At 38.0% G+C, this 20,594-nt stretch overlaps 6 protein-coding genes across 6 annotated transcripts; 3 read left to right on the top strand and 3 right to left on the bottom strand.

Moving 5' to 3' along the window:
- Positions 1-104: 104 nt before the first annotated feature.
- Positions 105-3,317, bottom strand: FDP41_008838 (uncharacterized protein; the record flags this gene model as incomplete). The annotated part of the gene is made up of 3 exons (XM_044712733.1): positions 105-1,309; positions 1,409-1,504; positions 1,592-3,317. 3 exons carry the CDS (start codon positions 3,315-3,317, stop codon positions 105-107), a joined length of 3,027 nt encoding a protein of 1,008 aa, XP_044557303.1.
- Positions 3,318-3,715: 398 nt separating this feature from the next.
- On the top strand, positions 3,716-9,862 carry FDP41_008837 (uncharacterized protein; the record flags this gene model as incomplete). Its single annotated transcript, XM_044712732.1, has 2 exons — positions 3,716-4,556; positions 4,698-9,862. The coding sequence occupies 2 exons, from the start codon at positions 3,716-3,718 to the stop codon at positions 9,860-9,862; spliced, it is 6,006 nt and encodes a 2,001-aa protein (XP_044557302.1).
- Positions 9,863-9,989: 127 nt separating this feature from the next.
- Positions 9,990-11,743, bottom strand: FDP41_008836 (uncharacterized protein; the record flags this gene model as incomplete). Its single annotated transcript, XM_044712731.1, has 6 exons — positions 9,990-10,171; positions 10,301-10,383; positions 10,502-10,697; positions 10,961-10,996; positions 11,203-11,361; positions 11,728-11,743. 6 exons carry the CDS (start codon positions 11,741-11,743, stop codon positions 9,990-9,992), a joined length of 672 nt encoding a protein of 223 aa, XP_044557301.1.
- A 449-nt stretch (positions 11,744-12,192) lies between these two features.
- FDP41_008835 (uncharacterized protein) lies at positions 12,193-16,785 on the top strand (the record flags this gene model as incomplete). The annotated part of the gene is made up of 8 exons (XM_044712730.1): positions 12,193-12,794; positions 12,983-13,577; positions 13,677-14,172; positions 14,249-14,345; positions 14,405-14,620; positions 14,722-15,735; positions 15,839-15,988; positions 16,074-16,785. The coding sequence occupies 8 exons, from the start codon at positions 12,193-12,195 to the stop codon at positions 16,783-16,785; spliced, it is 3,882 nt and encodes a 1,293-aa protein (XP_044557300.1).
- A 216-nt stretch (positions 16,786-17,001) lies between these two features.
- Positions 17,002-17,760, bottom strand: FDP41_008834 (uncharacterized protein; the record flags this gene model as incomplete). The annotated part of the gene is made up of 1 exon (XM_044712729.1): positions 17,002-17,760. One exon carries the CDS (start codon positions 17,758-17,760, stop codon positions 17,002-17,004), a length of 759 nt encoding a protein of 252 aa, XP_044557299.1.
- An 890-nt stretch (positions 17,761-18,650) lies between these two features.
- On the top strand, positions 18,651-19,847 carry FDP41_008833 (uncharacterized protein; the record flags this gene model as incomplete). The annotated part of the gene is made up of 1 exon (XM_044712728.1): positions 18,651-19,847. One exon carries the CDS (start codon positions 18,651-18,653, stop codon positions 19,845-19,847), a length of 1,197 nt encoding a protein of 398 aa, XP_044557298.1.
- Between the last annotated feature and the right edge of the window lie 747 nt (positions 19,848-20,594).

The following is a 20,594-nucleotide window of genomic DNA, read 5'->3' as shown; positions in this document are numbered from 1 at the left end:
AATGATCATGTTTGAACTGCGCAGTGGAGTCAAGTAGAGGAAAAGGAAAATACGAAACTCCGTTGTTTAGGATAACGAACTCGGCACCGGTGCTGAGTGATTGTTCATCGTTTTCGTGTCACAATTCTCTTCTTTGATGATACAACAGCAGAGGTCGTCTTGTTGGTTGTTTCTTCTTCTCCAGGTGACTGTATCAAAAAGTTGTTGCTCTTGTCAGAATAATTTACAGAAGAGGCAAGAAGGAATGCATCATCATAGAGCTCCCGTTTCCTCTTTGTAAGATTTGTTTCTTCATTCTCATCAGAATCAGGTTTCATGTTTGGATTAGTAGTGGTTATTGTTATTGTCAATAGTTCAGGACTATCCATTTTCATTGCAGTGGTTGCTACTACTGAGGTGATGTTGAAAATCTCCTCTTGATGATCTTGGTTGACCTTTTTTACGAGGTCATGTTGTTCTTCATGATTACCAGCAGCAGCAGCAGAACCGCTACCACCTCTATGACTAATAATGCTGTTGCTGCTACAACTACTGACACCACCACTACCACTACTTGCTAAATGTTCATTAATTATGGAAATAATGTCAATTCCTTTCGCTCTGAGCACTTTTGTCTTGGATGTTGTTGATGCCATTCGCAATGCAGAAGCCGATTTTTCCTTTTTCAAAGTCTCAATGGCGTCTTGACTTAATTCAATGGATACGACAAGTTCTTTGACTTGTTGATCGAATTTTTCTGAAACTTCCTCAGATAAGGCATCTTGAATGGTACATGGAATGACATGGCTTGTGTGAATTTCAATTGGATTAAAAGTGATTGTTTCCAATAAATTTGAGAATTGCATGACAAGATTATCGTCACTATTAATCTGATAATCCACTCGACAGCTGCTCAAAATAAAATCAATTTCTTCATCGGTATAACCCCAATTTTCCATTAATTTGATCAACTCTTTTTTACGAGAACTAAATTTAGGAAAGCCCACAATTTTCACTCGACGAATAAAATTCATTTCATCGAGTCCAAAAATTCTGGCTCCTTCAGCAGTGTAAATTCTTCGATAATTTCTCTGACGACTCGGATCAATAAAGTATCCTTTCACAGCCATGTCTCTTTTTTGTTTTAGAATAGAGTCATTGGCCAAAGTGGCATTATAAATTTCAAAATCAATATATGCGGCATCCGTATCGAGAGTAAGATAAGAAACGATAGGACTTGTTGGTCTCTCTTGTCTTGTATCAATATCGAGCACGTTTTGATCTTCCAAGTTGTACATGTTCAGGCGGCGTGTTTTTTCGAGTCCGTAAACTATCAACAGTTGAGATGATTCAACAACAGGTTCATCGTTCATTGTTTTAAAACATAGCCGACTATTTTCACAAATGAATTTCCATGATTAATACTTACCATCCTCAATCATTTGATTGTACATTTCGAGTGAAATGTTTTTGTATCGGTGTTTGATGTAGTTAGGTACCTTGGTACAGACAATGTCTCTCATGCCTGTCATATGAAGAGGTAAAATATTTAATAATAACATAGTAATAATAAAGGTTATTAATTCAAGTATCGCATGACAATAATACTTACAAAATAAAAAGACATGATCAATGGGAGAAGAATTTACAAATCGAATCTTGGATGGTGATGCCAAAACACTGGTAGCACTGCTAATGCTCTCCACACTGCTCGCTTGAGAAGTCTCCAATGGTGGTTGTGAAATGCTGTTTGCAGCATAAAGGAACGTTCCAATACAAATATCGTACAGATTTTTCGTGAAAACAATTTCACATGGAGTATTCTGAAGAAAACTTTTCACGTAATTCTTAAATAATCTAGTTTTAGAGACTGGTCCTCCCAAAATTAAATATTTGCTTGAATTAGATTCCACAAGCTTTTTCAATAATTCGACAATGTCCAAAAAATTTTGATCTAGAATTTGCTTAATACTCTCCGCCGATAAAAAAACGTCATCAATAACACATCCATCCTGACCACTTTTAAAGTGATTGTCGAGATTCCACTTTGTATCGAGGTCGAATATAGTTTCTTTGCATTCGTTCATTTTACAGACCTCTCTCCAAAATTTTTCTTCTGATTTTTTCAATTCCTCCAAATCGTTAGAAGGTAAAATGCTTTTCAAAATATCTATGGTCACTTTATGACCTCCATGATACAGACAATAAGCACTGGTCATGTTGATACTATACTCATTTTCAAGTGCCACGACAGCCACGTCGGATGAGTAATGACCTATATCAATGGCAACAGCTTTGGTTGGAATGGATTGTGACGATTCCGTGTGGTCACCAATCTCTGTTGCTGATTGATTCTCTTTCCTAGGTGATGTTTTCAAATGATGAACATTTCCATAATATACATAATGAAAGTAGTAACAAAGTGCGACGGATTCTCGAACCAATCGAATATTGTCATTTTGTGAAACAGTTGAAATAATCTCTCTAAAAGCTTCACGATCTCTGAAAAGCACTTTGGAAGGTATTGAGACATAAATTTCACAATCTCTCAATGAAATTCCGTTAGGTAATTGAACGTGTGAGTTAAAGCAAAATTTAAAGAGCTCTCTAACAATATCTTTTTTTGAGAACAATACCCGATCTCCTTCACGTCGTTGTAGTATCGAATTTTCAGGTGCGGTTTGTGTGGCTTTACGAACTTGAGAGGATGTTATGGTAACTTGTACTCCTTCCGACGTAATTTCAACATTTCCAGAGTTAATAAAAAGTGTCCTCTCATCACACACGACAAAATTTGATTGTCTTTTCATTTCTCGATTTACAAATTCATCAGTCATGATTTCCGTGATGGGAAACATCATATTCTTCCAATTATAAAAAAACACAAAGACCTCTCCTCGTGCCAATGAAACATGATGTGAGAGAGGATATGGATGATTAATAATTTGAATTCTCTGTGAATGTTGGTCCAACATGTTAATAATCAGAGCAACTGTTGTGTACATTGCTTTTTTATCACTACTTCCTTCATCACATCGGAAAGCATCTTTATGTTCCAAATCAAAGAAACACGTTTTGAATTTGGATGAACCGGCATCAATGGAGAGAATTTTGTGATGGTGAAGTGGTGGTGGAGTTGCCATCGGAGGAGGAAGAGCCGACGATAATGAAGCAGTCAAAAGCGGAGGAGAAAGGTTTGAGGTAATGTGCTTGCTGTTGGAAGTTGTTGTTGTTGTGGTTGATGCAATGCCATTCTTCGGGTTTGAGTGTTGGTGGTGAATGTTGTTGTTGAAAATTTTATCAAAAACGAAAGAAAGCACATGTTTCAGTTCAGACATTTTTTTCTGAAGATTCTTTTTTGTGAGATCTTATATTGTTACAATCTTTAAACCGTTTTTCACTCCCCTACATCAAGAAAGGATATGGTTAGAAAATTGTTAGAATGGAGCACTTGAGGTTGTTCAAAATAATGAACAAAGTCAATGTTTCGAGAAAAAAACAACAAGAATCCTTTGGTGAAATTTTTAAAGCAAGAATGGTTGTATTCAAAACAAAGTGTTAAAATTAATAAGGAACCGATTAGACAACAGTGTACGTGATGAAAATCACAAATGAACGAGTGGGATGATATTCAGTTGCATGGATGATGGTCTCAGAAGGAAGAGGTAAAGTTTTTTAAGAACGAATTGTAAACTTTACCGCCAATTTTTTTGTCATTTAATTTCTTTAAAAAATAATGACCTTGCGAGAAGAAGCGGTGAGCAATGAACCTGAAATTCCGTCGAGCCACGATCTCTTTCAAAAGATGTTGGAAGAGGAGCTGAGAAAGGAAGAGGAACGAATGAAAAATAATCAGGGATTCAGTGAGCGAATGCCAAAGAACACAAGTAAACACATTAATTTTGATGATCAGCCAATAAAAAGGTTTACGCCTCAAACTAATCCATCCTCTCTTCCTTTGCAAGTTCGGACCATCAAACAGCAGAACCCATCAAATGAAGAGGAGAGAAACGATGGAATGATTGAAAGTCAAACAACAAAAAAAGATTCATTAATAATGCAACATGAAATTGCAACATCAACATCGTTAAACCAACAAACAAATAATACCGAGGCTCAAGAACTTCCAAACGACACAACCTTCCCGAAACATATTCAATCACCCCTCAACAGCGAGCAAGAAACAAATCAAGGCGAAAACCCGCCAAAAGAAACAACCAACGATGAGTTTGAAGTTTACGTCCACATACCACAACGGAAACGAGCACCAGCAGCTGCTTCAGAACCAACAACATCGTCCAACAACAATCCCGAAGAGCAACCTTTGTTCCTGTCAACACCAGTCATGAGTGAAGTTCTCAACAGCGTTACCTCTCCGTTTGAAGATGCAACACCATCAACACCACCTTCGTCAAACTTACTTTTTGAAAACATGCTCCGCAAACAATTGATGCAAGAGAACAATTCCTCATCCAACGACGAGAATCCAGCATGGAAAAAGAAAGTGGATGAGCTAGAGCATTTGTGTGCGAAATTTAAAGAATCGGATCCTACTGATTCAGTATTTCAAGCAAGTGGTATGTATGCATTTTCGTTAATTTTATGTTTGTTATTCCGGTGTTATTTTCGTTTCAATAATACTTGCAATCATCATCTCAATGCTATTGCAAAAATATTATTATTTTAATTCACCCATTGTAAAATACCAAAATACCTAGAAAATGAGCTCATTCAAGCACTGAACAATCGACATCCAAGTGTTTTAGAAAAGGCAGTAGAAACTCTTTATCATTTTGTGAATCAATACAAAAACGCCTCAAGTACAGCTGAAAAATTTATACCCATCTTAATTGAGAAAGGCCTACCCTCAAAGCCATCCGTACAGTCAAAGAGTGTGGAAATCATACTACTCTATATTGAAGTGTCAGATCCGTCTAGTATTATATCCATACTGAAGGGTCACTTCTCAAATAAGAAGCCCAAGCTTCGAGCACAATGCATCAGTATCGTACAAACAGCAGTGCATGGTTTTGGCTTTCCAACTATTCCTCCTAAAATAATATTACAAAGCCTTCCAAGCATTCTCGATGATGCAAGTGTACGAGAGGAAGCTCACAAATTGGCCATGGAAACTTTCCGATGGCTTGGATTTGAGGCTGTTGAGGTACACTTGTCAAATGTAAAATCAAACAAAATGAAGGCCCTTAGAGAAGAGTTTGACCTTCTTCATGATAAATCACCAGCCGCGGTGACACGATTCTGTCGATCCACTCTAAATCCGTCGTCTGTCAAGCCCTCATCCGTCCACTCGACCGCCATTACAACGTCGTCACTCCTCAAAGATATTGAAGTGCCCACAAAAGAAAAAGAAACCATTGATATCAATGAAAAGTTGAGAAAGGATTGGTACAGTGATGCTGAAAATGAAAAATGGTCCATACGTAGGGATGCCTTTGAAGAATTAAAAAGGCTAGTTGACAATTTTCATATCAAGAAGGGATGCGATTGTTCCAACATTTTTTCTGCCATCAATGTTGTTCTTCAACGAGAAAAGAATGTAGCTGTTGTTAAGGAATCTATCGATTGTCTGACTGCCTTCTCTAAAGCCATGAAGTCTGATTTCACAACAACGGCAAAATACCTCTATGAAAGACTATTGACCAAGTTGAAAGAAAAAAAGTTAGCCGATCCTACACTTGAATGCCTGGTGTCATTCGACACTTGCACCTTTCCCTTTACGGACATGTTGGAAACCATTTTTTCAGCCATGAACAATAAGACAGCCTCAAACTCAGAAAAACTGCAAATATTCACACTCCTGGAAAGATGTTTAATCAACAAAAAGAAGAAAGATCTGGAAAAATCTCTCAAGCCTCTATTCAATCATTTACTTGCTTTTACGGATGATGCTAGCTCCGAAGTGAGAGATACGTGTTGCAAAATTATTGCTCGCCTTATTTGGGTCGTTGGAGAGACGGATCAAACAAATTCACTCTTGAAATTGGAGTCTCATGTGAAGGAAAAAATTGTGCAGTATTTGGAATCATACGGAGCGCCTCCAATTGACAATGATATCAGCACGAGACTGTCTCAATCTATAGACTATAAGAAAACATCAAGCTCTACAATTTCAAAAACAGGTTCAATATCTCGACCTCCCTCGCGAACAATCGAAACAAAACCCTCCTTAGGATCTACCACGAAGAGATCAAAGGTACCCACCTCTAAATCAGTGTGTCTAAACAAACAAGGCAATAATGGCAGCAGCTCAGTTCCTGCTATTACCCTCTCTGCTTCAGATGTATTGGAAGAATGTAAGGTCTTATTTGGAGAGGCTTGTGTTGAAAAGTTAGCCAACAGCAATTGGAGTGATCGAATTGAGGCACTATGTAATATTGAATCTATCATTAATTCACTCGAAAAAACAACACTCGAAGCAAAGCATGAACACATCATAAGCCTCTTTCAATACAAACCTGGATTGAAAGAATCCAATGCCAAAGTATTGGAGAAGACATTTGACTTGATTGAAAACGTTCTCAACAAGACAGATATAAAATCTGGAGAACTAAATTCATTACCCACTATCACATGGATGCTTGATAAGCTAATTACGCCTAAAGTTGATATACAAGCAAAAAAGGGTTTAAAGGCATTTTGTGAGTCCATCAATCCCCAGTATCTATTTATTAAGATCTCTGAAAACTTGGATGACAAGCCACCAAAATTGATTGGATCTATTTTGGAATGGCTTAGTGAAGTTATTACAGAGTTCAGTATTGCATGCTTTAATACTCCAGAACTGATCGATTTTGCTAAAAAGTATTTGGGAAATAGTAATCCAATCATCAAAAAAGGCTGTATCAAAATGCTTGTTTCCATGAGATCATACATGGGCGAAGGACTGTTGCACTTCTTGTCAGATACCAAACCTGCCTTGTTAGATATGGTCAAGAAGGAGTTTCAAAAAGTCGAAGGGCCTCCACCGGAACCAACGCGCAAAGTGAAAGGGCAAGAGAAGATACAACTCAGTGTGAGTGCGTACGAAAATTCTCTTCCAAGGTTTGATATCATGCCAAAAATCTCTCCAAAAATCTTTCACTCTCTTGATGACAAGAATTGGACCATTCGAGTTGAGGCGCTACAAACTATTGAAAAGATAATCACCGATGATGCCCACAAACGAATTCAACCAAATATTCTCGATCTTATTCATGCGTTGAGGCAAAGACTGGAAGATGCCAACATCAAAGTTGTGACAACTGCTCTCTCACTTTTGGATTTAATTGCAGAGGCAGTAGGATCAGATATGGAAAAGTATTTGAAAATTCTTTTACCCAGCATTGTTTCAAAATCAATGCACAATAATAAGGCAGTAAGAACTGCCGCATTGGAGTCTTTGGACAAATACATTGCCGTGTTCCCATTTGAGAGTATGATAAAATTTTTCCCTAAAGCCATCACAGGTGAAAAAGGTAATCCTGAAGGAAAGAAGGAAGTCTTGGAATTTATTAACAACCATTTGGCTACCATGAAAACTAAGAATATTGATATTTTTTCTCCATTGGTCAAACCCTTGTTGGAGTATTTGCAAGCGTCGAGATCTGACACGCGAAAACTTGCAGAAGCAATTTTATCCGAAATTTTACAGCACGGAGGCTACTATTATGTTTCAAAGCAAGTAAGAGAATTGAAACCGGCGTTCCAACAGAGTTTGGCTCCTCTGTTGGAAAAACATGTTCCTTTTTATCAAAAACATGTTCCTCAAACGCAAGATGATATTGAGATGCCATCATCAACTCAACCAATGACTCAGTCGGTCACTGTTTCGGCCGTTCCTGTTACTTTGCAAAAATTTGAACGAAAGATGACATTAAGGGACGTGAGTAGATCACTGAATGTAGAGGTCAGACAGGCAAATGGCACATCTCATCTGCCTTCCTCGTTCACAGCAGCTGGTTCATCTTCAACCACCTTGAATGCAGCTTCAACCATGAATAATAGTATCGACCATGATTCAGAGTTTTCAAAGCAACCAAAAACAGTTAAGAAACGTGCCAATATTTCCAAGACATTGGCCTCCTCTCCAAACCAGAGATCGCCTTCTCCACCATCTGCACTGCAATCAAAAACGAGCGTTTCGCTCCAGCCGCTAAAACCTTTCTTACCTATTATTCCTCGTTTGCAGTTGGCAACTCCTCAAGTGGAATCCGTTGATGAGTATAAATTGGACTTGCAAAAGATCGAAGAGCAAACCACTGTCACACCACACATGCCTTCTTCTGAGATCGCTATTCCTGAATTACCCCAACACCAACCACACAATACTTCTCTCACAGGAAACTCTACTCCACGAATGCCCGAAAGGTCTCCTGTTAAAGAGACTATTCGAACAGAGCAGGCTCACACATCTCTCTCTATTGGAGAGTTGGTCAATACAATCAATACAAGTGAACACGGATCGGAGGCGGCCATTAATGCTTTAAAAACCCTCGTGTTGAAATTTAAGGATGAATCATGCAGACCTGCCATCCTCTCGTCTCTGAAAGAACTTGTAGAATCCCTCACCGAAAATACTCAATATTCTTTCGAAAAGGCGTCAGCAGGTTTGGTCACTACTAGAATTTGTAAATATCTTCTCTCCACTCTTATGTCTCTGTTCAATGATAGACAGATGGCCGCATTTGTCCCTCAAGAGACTTTGCAAAGAACGATTGATCAGTTGTTGAGCCGTCTTTTAGATGAAAGACTACCATCTCTCGAGAATGGACAAGATTTGTTGAAAGGTCTTAACTCACTCATGCTAAAAGTATTGGAGAATTCGAATAGGACCTTCTCCTATACCTCTCTCATACACTTGTTGGAGTATTCATATGCCAACCCTGCTCTGAAAAAATATTCTGAGCTAGTGGTGAAGTGTCTCATCAAGTTAACAAAAGCCCTCGCAGCTACCATTTCACGAGTTGACGTGGATATTCTATTAATGGATTTACATAGCTTTTTGACGCACAATCCTCCAACCTTGTTTAAGGATAGAAACGACTTGCCTCTTAGGACCATTAAAACTATCCTTAACGAGCTCGTCAAAGTCAAGGGAGAAAGTATAAGATCTTGCCTCAATCTGATCCCCACACACAAAAACCCCCTCATTATCTCATATATTGAACTCATGCTCACTTCTTCAGCGAATCAGCAAGCAGTATCTTCGGGTGGTTCTACAACAACCACAAATATGAATGTTTCACCAATGGTCGCTGTTGCTTCATCGAATACTGCTGCTACTTCAAATCTCTCTGCTCAAGCAACTAATACAGGTATTGGTGTTAATAATAATAACATGAATGTGACAACAACAAATCAACCATCATCAAATCAGCAACAACCTCAATTACAACCACAGCAAGCAAAACCAACAAGGCCTTCACCTCCCAATTCATCAAATGGAAACAATAACGAGAAAGCCATTCAAGATGAACTCTCTGAAATATTCAATTTAATTAGCAATAAGGACAGCACGCATTCGGGGTTATACAAATTGTACGAGTTCAAAAAGTCTCACCCCACTGTGAGCATTAATACCCACCTATCGAAATGCAGCGAACCATTCCAGCAATACATTCATCGTCAACTTGCTAAAATAGCTCAATATGAAGCCTCAAAACAAGATACTAGAAGCAATAATCTTCAGAAAAGCCATCCAACATCTTCTTTGTCTCCCTCAAGAAAAACTCCAACCATTACCTCGGTGGATGACATCCGAAGGCAGCTAAAGCTTGTCCAGCAAGAATCGAAGCTGAAGAATGCACGCTCTCTCACGGTGTCTGACTTGAAGAAGAGAATTCAAAATATTGAGGAAAAATTATCTGCTGACAACGAAGAGTAGTGAATAAAAAGACAAGCAACAACAATAAACAAAGGAATCATCGTTCTGTGTACATACGAATGAATGATTGACAAACAATCATGAAAAGATGTGTTTACTTGCTTGGTGATGTTGCAATCATAAAATACTAGTTACAGCTACACTTTTTCTTTTTTTTGTGTGGGTCCTTTGCGGGTTCTTGGTTGAGATTGACCTTATTCGTATCTTGTGGATTGTCCGTCGGTTGAGATGGATGATTCGTATTCTGTTCTTCTTTTTGAGCGGTTTCTTCTAATTTTTTATAATAATCAATGGCGAGTGTTTGGAAAACTGGATGTTGTTGTTGGAAAATAAAATGGTCGTCATGTTGTCACAAAAGTCATGGTCACGAAAATGATGCAACAAAGTCCCCAATCGTCATCATAATTATCAAGTCTTGTATTTCACGAAAAAACCTACTCTCTGTTACATTTAAATTTTCTTTCACGCTAGCTCTGAAAAATTTAATTCCAAGCTCAGTGGCAAGCGCCTCAGCCTCAGAACTGCAGAGTTTCCATAATGGATTCCCATAATTTTCGAAAAGGAAAGTAAGAGACATGGTATTTTGTTTTGATGTGTATGCAATTTTCTCCAGATGAATTTTCAGTCAAAAATACCTACGGTTGAATCACGGCTTGGTCTATTAAATCAATCTTATTTTGAATTAAAACTTTACATAAATTGGTATCGTCACATTGTGTGTCGACTTTTTCGTTCCATGCCTTGATGGCTTCAAAACTTCTTCTGTCCGTTGTTGAAAACACCAAAATGGCACCTTTGGCACCTCTGTAATATTGTCGAGTCATGTCAGCAAACTCTACAGTCATCAATATCATTATTATTGTTGAATAAAGTTATGGCATGTCACAAATGTCAATGTGTGGCAGTTTAATAACAGAGCCAGTAATAAAATATGATATTTAAGGGTGAGAAAATAGCATTTTAGATTTTGAAATATTATCATGAAAATTGTGTATCAGGTTATTGAAACAATAAACCATCAAAAAAACAGATGAGTGTGAAAATTTTTGATATTGAATCATTCTTGTTGTTACAACTGTTGAAGAGTCACAAACTTACCCTCTTGTCCAGCAGTATCCCAAAGCATAAATGTTACTAGTATGTGATCGGAAGAGCATAATTTCCCGATTGTAAAATTTTCATCGTAATGTCAAAAATTTTTGTCATGTTATTGACAAAATTACATGATGATTTTCGTACATATTTGGAATTGTTTGCAAAGAGAATTTAAAGGATGTATAATTAACAACAACAATAATAATATTGGTATTGTGAATTTCAACATTCTCAATAGTACGTACCAGCCTCATTGATAGGTTCAGGTATATATTGTTGTTTTTCTTTGAATGCCACGCCAATCGTTTGCCTATAATCCGGATCATATTTTGAGTCAACAAATCGGCGAACAAGACTTGTCTTGCCCACCTGACCGTCTCCGATAATAATTATTTTCATATGTTCTATCATGATGATAACGTTGTTGTGGTTGGTCATTCCATTTGAAACAATAGCACATATAGAGATATGTGTCCACAAGAGATGGTTGAATGATGAAAATTGTCCATACAATTCCATTCCGCAATCATTGCAAATCGTTATTGTGCACATTCCATAGAATTATCAACAATAAATATTGTTGAATCATCATATCCGTTGTAATTGCATTAAACAATTCAAATCATCATCAAATTCCACGCGCGTGAAAATATATTGATCAACAACATCATTTTCATGTACATTAACACATCATTCCGCATATTCACCCATGAGGATCATTATTACAACAATCATTAATTATTGGGCTAGTCATTATCTCTCGCACTTACTTTCTATTTCATCCATTTTTTTATTGTTTTGATTTGGAAAAAATTCCTCTCGCCATCATCTTCACGATAAAAAGAAGGAGTTCGAAGAAAATCGGAGGTGCTGAACAATGATCTAAACAATTAACAACACAAAATCAATGATGAGTTGGTTTTCAGACGCTTTCAATGATGATTTAGACCTAATTTTGTATTAGTGGGACAGATGGTTCAAAATATGGCTTAAATGAAAAGGCTTTTGAAACCATCCATCCCGAGATCATCATCGTCATCCGTTCAAAGAGAAGGTTTACATTAACGGAAATGGAGATAGGAAGTAAATCAAAGAAAAGGGATGTTGGACAAATTTATATAATTTCTAAATCTACATCCATTAATTTGTAAACTCTTGCTCGTTCATTTATCATTGATGAAAGGAAATTGTCTTGGCTTGTTGAAATTACCTTTTCATTATATTGAAAAGAAAACATGAACAACAACAGCATCAACCCAAGTGGTGGTAGAGGTGTTGGAACTGATGGTGGTGATGGTGGTGATGGAAGGAACGAGAGCATCCAGCAACAAGAGACAGAAACAACTTCTCGAGAAGAACATCATCATTTGTTGCATCATCGTCCTCATCTTTCGAATTTGTTGCATCACCATTCTTCTTCAAATGTTAGTGAACAAGGTGGTAGCGACAACACCAGTGGCACAACTACTTCTAATAGTGGTGGCCAAAGCCGTCGTGAGGGAACAGCAACAACCACACAGCCAGAACAAGCACGAGAAGATGTCTTTCCTGCGGCTGAGTATGACATTCCACCACCCTCTCCTTCAGTGTACCCAATGAGAAGAGCAAGCTTTTTGTTTCCTACTTATCAACAGTTCCTTCAGCAGCAACAACAGCCTGCAATGCCCTCTGAGCAAGTGCCTGCAACAGCAAAGGAGTTTACCGAACAAGCCAACTTACCTCCTGGATTGGAAAGGCGTCGCTCCTCTGTTCTGTCCATGCTCATGCCCAGACCCTCTCTTGAAGCACAAGGTATTACTACTGCATCGACAATTCCAAGACTCTTTGAGGAAGTAAGGTATGTATCGTGTTATTGTGGCATTCAGCCATGCTAACAGTTTTGAATGTGATGACAATAACTTTATTCATTTGAATTGATTGTGAATGCTTTATGATGGATTGAACTGCAATTCCACTCAATACTCGATCATATCGCGTCAATTTTTAACATTCATATTTGTGTTTCATTCAATTTATTTTTTAAAGACAATCGATTGATATTGTTCACGATGCCAAAGTACAAGATGCAAAGAGAGCAAAAGAACACAAAAGGCATCCCATTAGGGCATTTATCAAGTCTCATTTACGTAAAAAGGAGGTTGAACAAGCCACTAAGAAAGTTGTGAAAATTGAGGAGCATGAAATGACTTGGGAGAAAGTCTGTGAAATGTATGGAACACAATTTAATGTCGATAACCCTGAAAGCTCGTACGGCTTGTCTCAACAAGTAGCAGAAGAGCGTCTGAAAGTGAATGGTCCTAATCAATTCGCTCCTCCAAAGGGTCGATCTTTTTTTTGGAAAGTTGTCGACCAATTCACCACTCTGTTCGCCCTCTTGATGATAGTTGCAGGAATATTGTGCTTCATAGATGTGATCATTGAAAGAACTGCCTCCTCATTTCCAAATATATTTCTTGGAGCCATTTTGTGGCTTGTTGTTATTATGAACGCCATTATCACATTGGCCCAGGAACATAGCTCTGAGAGAACAATGGCTGCGTTCTTGGCTCTGCAAACAGCGAATTGTATGGTCATAAGAGAGGGAGCCATGCAACGAATCGATGTCAAAGAATTGGTACTGGTAAGTTGAGCATTTTGCATTGTACTTGTGACACTTCTTTGTTATCATATCTGGTAATACGATGGTTTTTCTAAACTCTTAATATCCGCCTAACCCTAGGGTGACTTGGTTGTCATAAATGCCGGTGATAAGGTACCAGCTGATTTGAGAGTTCTCTCATGCAATAACCTCAAAATGGACAACAGTTCTCTGACTGGAGAAAGTGAGCCTCAGTCTCGTAGCGTCGAATCCAATGCTCAAAATCCACTCGAAGCAACCAATTTGTTGTTCTTTGGTACTATTGCAGTTGATGGAAATGGTATTGGTGTGGTCATTAGAACTGGCAATGCGACTGTCATTGGACAAATTGCTGTGATGGCACAAACTAGCTCACAACTTAAAACACCACTTGGTAGACAAATTGATCACTTTGTTAGATTCATTGGCAGCATGTCATTAATCATGGCAGCAATTTTCTTTATCATTGGTCTGGCCCTTGGAAATCCGTGGTTTGTTGTCTTTATTTACTGTATCGGTATTGTCGTTGCCAATATTCCTCAAGGTCTTCTTGCCACAATGACTCTCTGTTTGACCGTTTCTGCACGTCGTCTTCAAGGTAGGTTAAAAATTTGAGTGCACACCCACACAATGACCGTATTTATCAACTATTGTGCCACTGTTGATTACAACAGCTGTAAATGTGCTCGTCAAAAAGCTGGAACATGTAGAAACCCTGGGTGGTGTATCTTGTCTTTGTTCAGATAAGACTGGAACCCTAACACAAAATAGGTAGGTTTTAGAATAACGTGTGCAATTATGGGTTCATTAATGAATGTACTGATAAATAGAATGACACTTGTAGAAATGTGGGTTGATGGCTCTTTTGTTGACGTTCGTTACAACAGAATGATGAAGCAAAAGCCATCAGGAGCTTTGACCAACTTTTCAGATATTCCAGAGAACGATCTCAGCACAGAGCAAAAAATTACCCGTTGCTGTGCTCTCTGTTCTAAAACCATCTTTGTTGAAAATGAACTCAATCTGCAAAAACCAATTTTAGATAAGTATGTTGAATGAACGTTATAAATGAAAAGACTCATGAAATTTGAACTTTTTCAATGAAATTTGTGAAAATGCATTTCGCTACTCTATTGTGTTACGTTAGAGAATGTCTTGGAGATGCATCTGAGACCGCCTTGATCAAGTTTGTTGAAACTCGTGAAAATTGCTCCACTCTGTATGACATTAGACGTCAATTCCCAAAACAATATGACATTCCATTCAATTCCAAGAACAAGTGGATGTTAACTATTCATGAGTGCGTCAATAAGGAGATTTTCGAGCCTGGTCAACTTCTTACTCTCATCAAAGGTGCTCCAGAACGTGTTATTGGCAGATGTAACTCGATGCTTATTAGAGGTCAAATTGTTCCTCTCAATGAAGACCTAAAAGAGCACTTCCAGGATGCCTACAATTTTATGGCATCTAAAGGTGAGAGAGTTCTCGGTTTGGCACAACGTTTCACCAGCGCAGATATTGTCAACACTGTAAAATCTAGGGAAGAAAAGGGAGCAGCCGAATCAATCACTACCAAAGAAGAGCAACAGAAACATCAAGAAACCCAAGTGGATGCTTCTGCTCCAATCATTGCACTTGCTTCAGAAACTCGTGAGGAATTAAGCACAGCAGAACAGCAAGTCGACATTCCAACAGATGGCTTTTGCTTTCTTGGAATGGTCGCCTTGACCGATCCACCTAAGGTGGGAGTTCCAGAGGCTGTAGGAAAATGTAAGAGAGCTGGTATTCAGGTAGTCATGGTCACAGGAGATCACCCTGCGACTGCCAAAGCCATTGCAAAACAAGTCGGCATTATTGATAATGGAAGTAAAACACGTGAAGACATTGCTTTAGAAGAGGGTGTTAATCCTGAAGATATTCCATGGAGTCGAGTTGATGCTGTTGTGTTGAGTGGAGAACAAATAGATAGATTATCAGAAGATGATTGGAGTGCAATATTACGAAAGAAGCAAATCGTATTTTCTCGAACTTCACCTCAACAAAAACTGATCATTGTGAGCAGATTCCAACAGGCAGGTCACTGTGTTGCTGTCACTGGCGACGGAACCAATGATTCACCTGCCCTGAAGAAGGCTGATATTGGAATTGCAATGAATATAAGGTATGTATTTGAGAGTACACGTACTGTACAGATATATATATAATTCTTAAATTACTCACTTACATATGAAATTTACAACATTATTGTTCATGCGACCACACAGTGGTTCGGACGTTTCTAAAGAAGCTGCGGCCTTAATATTGCTAGATGACAATTTTGCATCAATTGTTAATGGAGTAGAAGAGGGAAGACTCATATTTGACAATCTCAAGAAATCCATTGCTTATACTTTGGCCCATCTTTTACCTGAACTGTAAGTCATTCGTGTACATTTTTTTGATACAATGATTACACAAATCCTGTCACATCGATTATTATTGTTTGCATTTATCACATAGAATTCCTTTCTTGCTCTTTGTGTTAGTTGGATTTCCAACAGCCATTTCAGGTCTATTGGCGCTTTGTATCGATCTTGGAACTGACTTGATTTCTGCCACATGCTTGGCTTACGAAACCAAAGAGAGTGATATTATGAGCATTCCACCAAGACCAAGAAGCGAGTTGTTGGTTGGTTTTCGTGTCTTGTCATTTGCATATCTACAACTTGGGGTCATCATGACATTTGCATCATTTACAAGCTTCTTCTTGTGTATGGGTTTCTATGGCATTCCACCAAGATATCTTTTCAGAGCAACCTATGATGGATATTTTGGTATTACCTCCACTAAATATTTATACATTTCAGAGTCTGAAATATTGTTGAACCCATTAGCACAGCTTAATATTTTGAGCACTGCTCAGGCTGCATATTTCTTGGGCATTGTTATTTGTCAATGGTTCAGCTTGTTTGCTGTTAGAACAAGAAGAATGAGTCTTTTCACACAAGGTCTATTCACCAATCTTGCTGTTTATTTTGGAATTATCTATGCAGTTATTATTGCTGTGATTGTGATCTATGTTCCATTCATTGGAGATTATATCATTGCCACTAGACCTTTGCTATTCATGTTTTGGCTGTTGCCACTTCCATGGGGAGCGTTCATCATCATTTTTGATGAGGTGAGAAAGTGGCTCATTCGAAGATTGTACTTTACTCCACTGCTTTGGTGAGACTGGTGTTGTAATAACATGTTGTTCGGGATCACCATATTTCTTTGAGCAAAATCTTGATGTTGTTGTTGTCCATCTTGTTGGATGATTCTTCAAAATCTCAACACCACAAGTGTTTCAAGAAAGTTGTTCATTTCTCAGAAAAATTAAAAACCATTTCACTCGTCACCAATTTTCAACTCAAAAAGGTTATCATATAGCATGCTTAGATCGCGACTATTCGTAATATTGACCCTCACTATGAGGCGGATCAGCACTTTCTCTGTACTCGGCATTCAATTCTTCTTCTGCTCTCATTGCAGTCCAAGCATAGTTGTTATGCAGTATTTGTTTTAAATATGATTTTTCTCTGATTGTTACTAAAACTTTGAAACCAAGTAAAGCCAAGAGGATGCATCCTCCACCACAAGCAGACACAACAACAAAACCTGCAAAGCCAATCAAGACTAATATCATTATGGGTGATGTTGGCAGGTGTTGTTCTGGTCGAAGGAAGACCATCACATTTGACGAAGTGAAATTTGTCACAAACATGTCCAACACTAGTGTCGAATTGATCTCACTCTTCGTATGGCTCATCCATTCCATTCCTTGAATAACCTTGTTTGTATCTATGAATGGATATGAAGTGTATTCTTTCAGAGTTGCACACTCGGCATGTTGCATGATCAGATTATTCACAAAGGAGATGTTGTGATACATATCTAAGGGTAGTTTTGTTCCGTTAAATGTTGTTGGAAGATAGTACATCCTTAGCGTCGGAGTGTTACCGACGAGGGTATGATGCATTTCTACTTTCCAATAAGAAACGGAAGGACAACATTCCACACACACAAATCGAACATTCAGTTGTCTTTGCGTGGATGGAATTCCTTCTTCGTATGATGACGCATTCACAACAAGAGGAATTCGATATCGTTTCCAAATTGGTCCTCTAATTGCCAGTGTTGAATTGAAACTATTTGTTTCATTCATATATAGTGGGCAAGTCTTTGAGAGCGTGCCATCATTTGTTACGCCAAATGCCATCAGCCGTTGATTATATTTGAAAAGCCTTGAGGAAGAGGCTTCATAGAATTTTACCTCCCGAATCACAGTAAAAAAGCAAATGAACAATAGAATAAAAAGCAGAACTGGAATGATTCTTATCCATCCCCAATGTGAGGTCATTGGTAAAAACCCCCGATCGATCCCATCATCATGATCTTCCCTATTGTTCTCCCTATTAAGGCTCTTGAGATTGTCTCCTCTTTTAGCCCTCCTTATAACTCCCATTGAATAAGAATTTCTTTTTATACATGAATCATGTGCTTCTACCCCTTCTCCTCCTAGTTCCATTATTAGGAGTGAGGATGAAACGATCGTTTCATCCTGATCCTTATTGCAACAACAACAAGACATTTTTTCCCTCAAAAAAATCTTGCGCGTGTTCCTCAAAGACTAATGGTGCGCGTTGAGAAATTTTCTTATTATTATGGTTTTCTTTTCGAGAATCGACATGTTGCTATGATTCCATATTATTCATATTATATGAAAGAAGAATATTCTTTTTGAGAATTAAGTCAATTTTCAAAGATTCTTTCTTGCTTTGGGACCAGTTCGGGTGCTTCGGAGATGTGTTTATTATTCAGTTTTTTGGATTCTAACAAGTGCGAGGGTATACCACTGCGAATTTGAAAGAGATCGAAATTGAGTCCCTAAAAAGAGGACTGGGTGTTGTTGTCCACAACCATCAGACTCTTGGTGTGATAAAAGTTGTCAAATACAGTAAGTGGATGCAGCACGAATATTCGAATCCTGTCCAAGGATAGGAGATCCTCTTGAGAGTAGTACTCTTAGTATTAACCCTAAAAAAATACAACAAAATGGTCTCCTATCCTCAAAAGTCAAATGTCAAACAACAACAACGAATGGATTCCAACTCTCCACTCTCTCAACATTCATACACCGCATGTTCTTCAAAATCTCATCAGAATGAGAATGTCAACAATAACAATCATCTTCACATGATTCATTCTCCCAACAAAACCCAAAGAGGACAACAACAACAACTTTCAAATGGTCATAGAAGAACACGAATTGAAAAACCCTCCAAGATGAAACATGCACACATGAAGGACCTTCTTTTCCATTCGTTACAGCAGTTCGATGAGCACCTCACGTCGAACATTTCCACATGTGATGATGATTCATCCTCGAGCACATGCATGCAAAAGAGAAGGAACATTCACAATTCACCACCAACACAACTTCAACCACTTGTAGTGATTCGCCAATATTCAAGTCGAAAGGAGGATCCTTTCATGCATGAAGAAGAAAAGACATCACTTGAAAGAACAACAATCACATGTGAGAGACATGCATGTGGTGGATATGAGGCACCTTCGAAAGGATCAAACAACAACATGATGTTCGTGTCGTCGTCGTCATCATCCTCATCGTCAAAATATGACCAATCACAAAGTGATTCAAGTGGTTCATCGTCTTCACATGCAAAAATTCAAAACGAAAAGGATGCAAAATATTTGGAATTACAACAATCACTAGCCATGTTTTTTGGGTTTGTTTTGGGAATTTTGAAAGGAAGTGATTGGAAATTGAGAGGTGGAAGAATGGCACACAGTTTTGGAATTTTTCAAGATTTGCAGAAATTTCAACAAGATATGCTGCAATCTTGCATGTCTATTCCAAAAGCAACAGAACAAAACTCTTTAATAATGAAGGAAGACTTCAGTGAATCGCGAACTCGTCATCGACCTGTGGATGAAAAACCTATCATTGATAACACAAAACAGTGCATTAATTTCAATATTCCCAAAAATGGTTACATGCATCCACACACTTTTCAACAAGAAGAACTCCAAGAAGCTTCTTCTTCCACCTCGTGCAGTCATTACAATTATAACAACGGCAGCAACAATGTTCACATGAAATTGTCAAGCATGAACACTTCAACACATGCATGTGAGAGAGAACAATCTCTTCCTTCCTCGTCTTCCATGAAGCATGCCAGAACCTCCATTTCCATCAAAGAGTTGTTGAATACAAATCCAACCGAGTGAGAAACACATGTGTGAGTGGTGGTGGTGATTATTATTCATCACAATGATTATTAAGTGATTTGGTATAATGAAAAAAGAAACGTCAACTCTGCAAAGTAGCCACGAATTATACAACGTAACATCTCTTTCGTTTGGCTCTTTTTGAGGATTCTCTGTTGACCAAACAAATACTGCATTGCTAAGATTCCGCACTCAGAATTAGATAAATAAGGAAAATGCAAAAGGCGTATAAGTGCTTTCAGTTTATTTACATTTATTATGGAATATTCTTGAATATTCCTCTCCAGAGTACGAGCATCTCGCAATGCAATACATAATTGTTTTTTAGATGTGTGTTTCAGAGACATGTCGTGAATAAATTGTAAAACGTGTTTCCAGTATCCTGTTACATGAACGAGCTCCAAATACCTTCAGTAGAACAAAAAGCTTTCAAGAATTTTTTCAGTTAAATTTTTGAATTTGTTTTAAAAAATATTTTGAATTCATCCATCTCTCTTTCCCATTGAAATGATTTACGACGTTAACAGTGATTTGTTCTTGCGATTCGTGAAAAATAAGACCAATCGTGCCATGAGGTAGGTCGATGAAAAGCAGCAGTAATAATTCCTCATCATATATATTCATTCCATCATTTGGTATATTAATTTATTCCTAAAATTTTTGAACAACGTCCGATGATGAATACTCGTGATGAACGTATTAATATGAATATTTTCATTATTGTTCATTGAATGAATTTGAATATTC

The sequence above is a fragment of the Naegleria fowleri genome (assembly GCF_008403515.1).
Source record: "Naegleria fowleri strain ATCC 30894 chromosome Unknown tig66, whole genome shotgun sequence".
Taxonomy (NCBI): domain Eukaryota; phylum Heterolobosea; class Eutetramitea; order Acrasida; family Naegleriidae; genus Naegleria; species Naegleria fowleri.
Note: the sequence above shows the minus strand (reverse complement) of the source record. Positions and strands in the feature narration are given on the sequence as shown.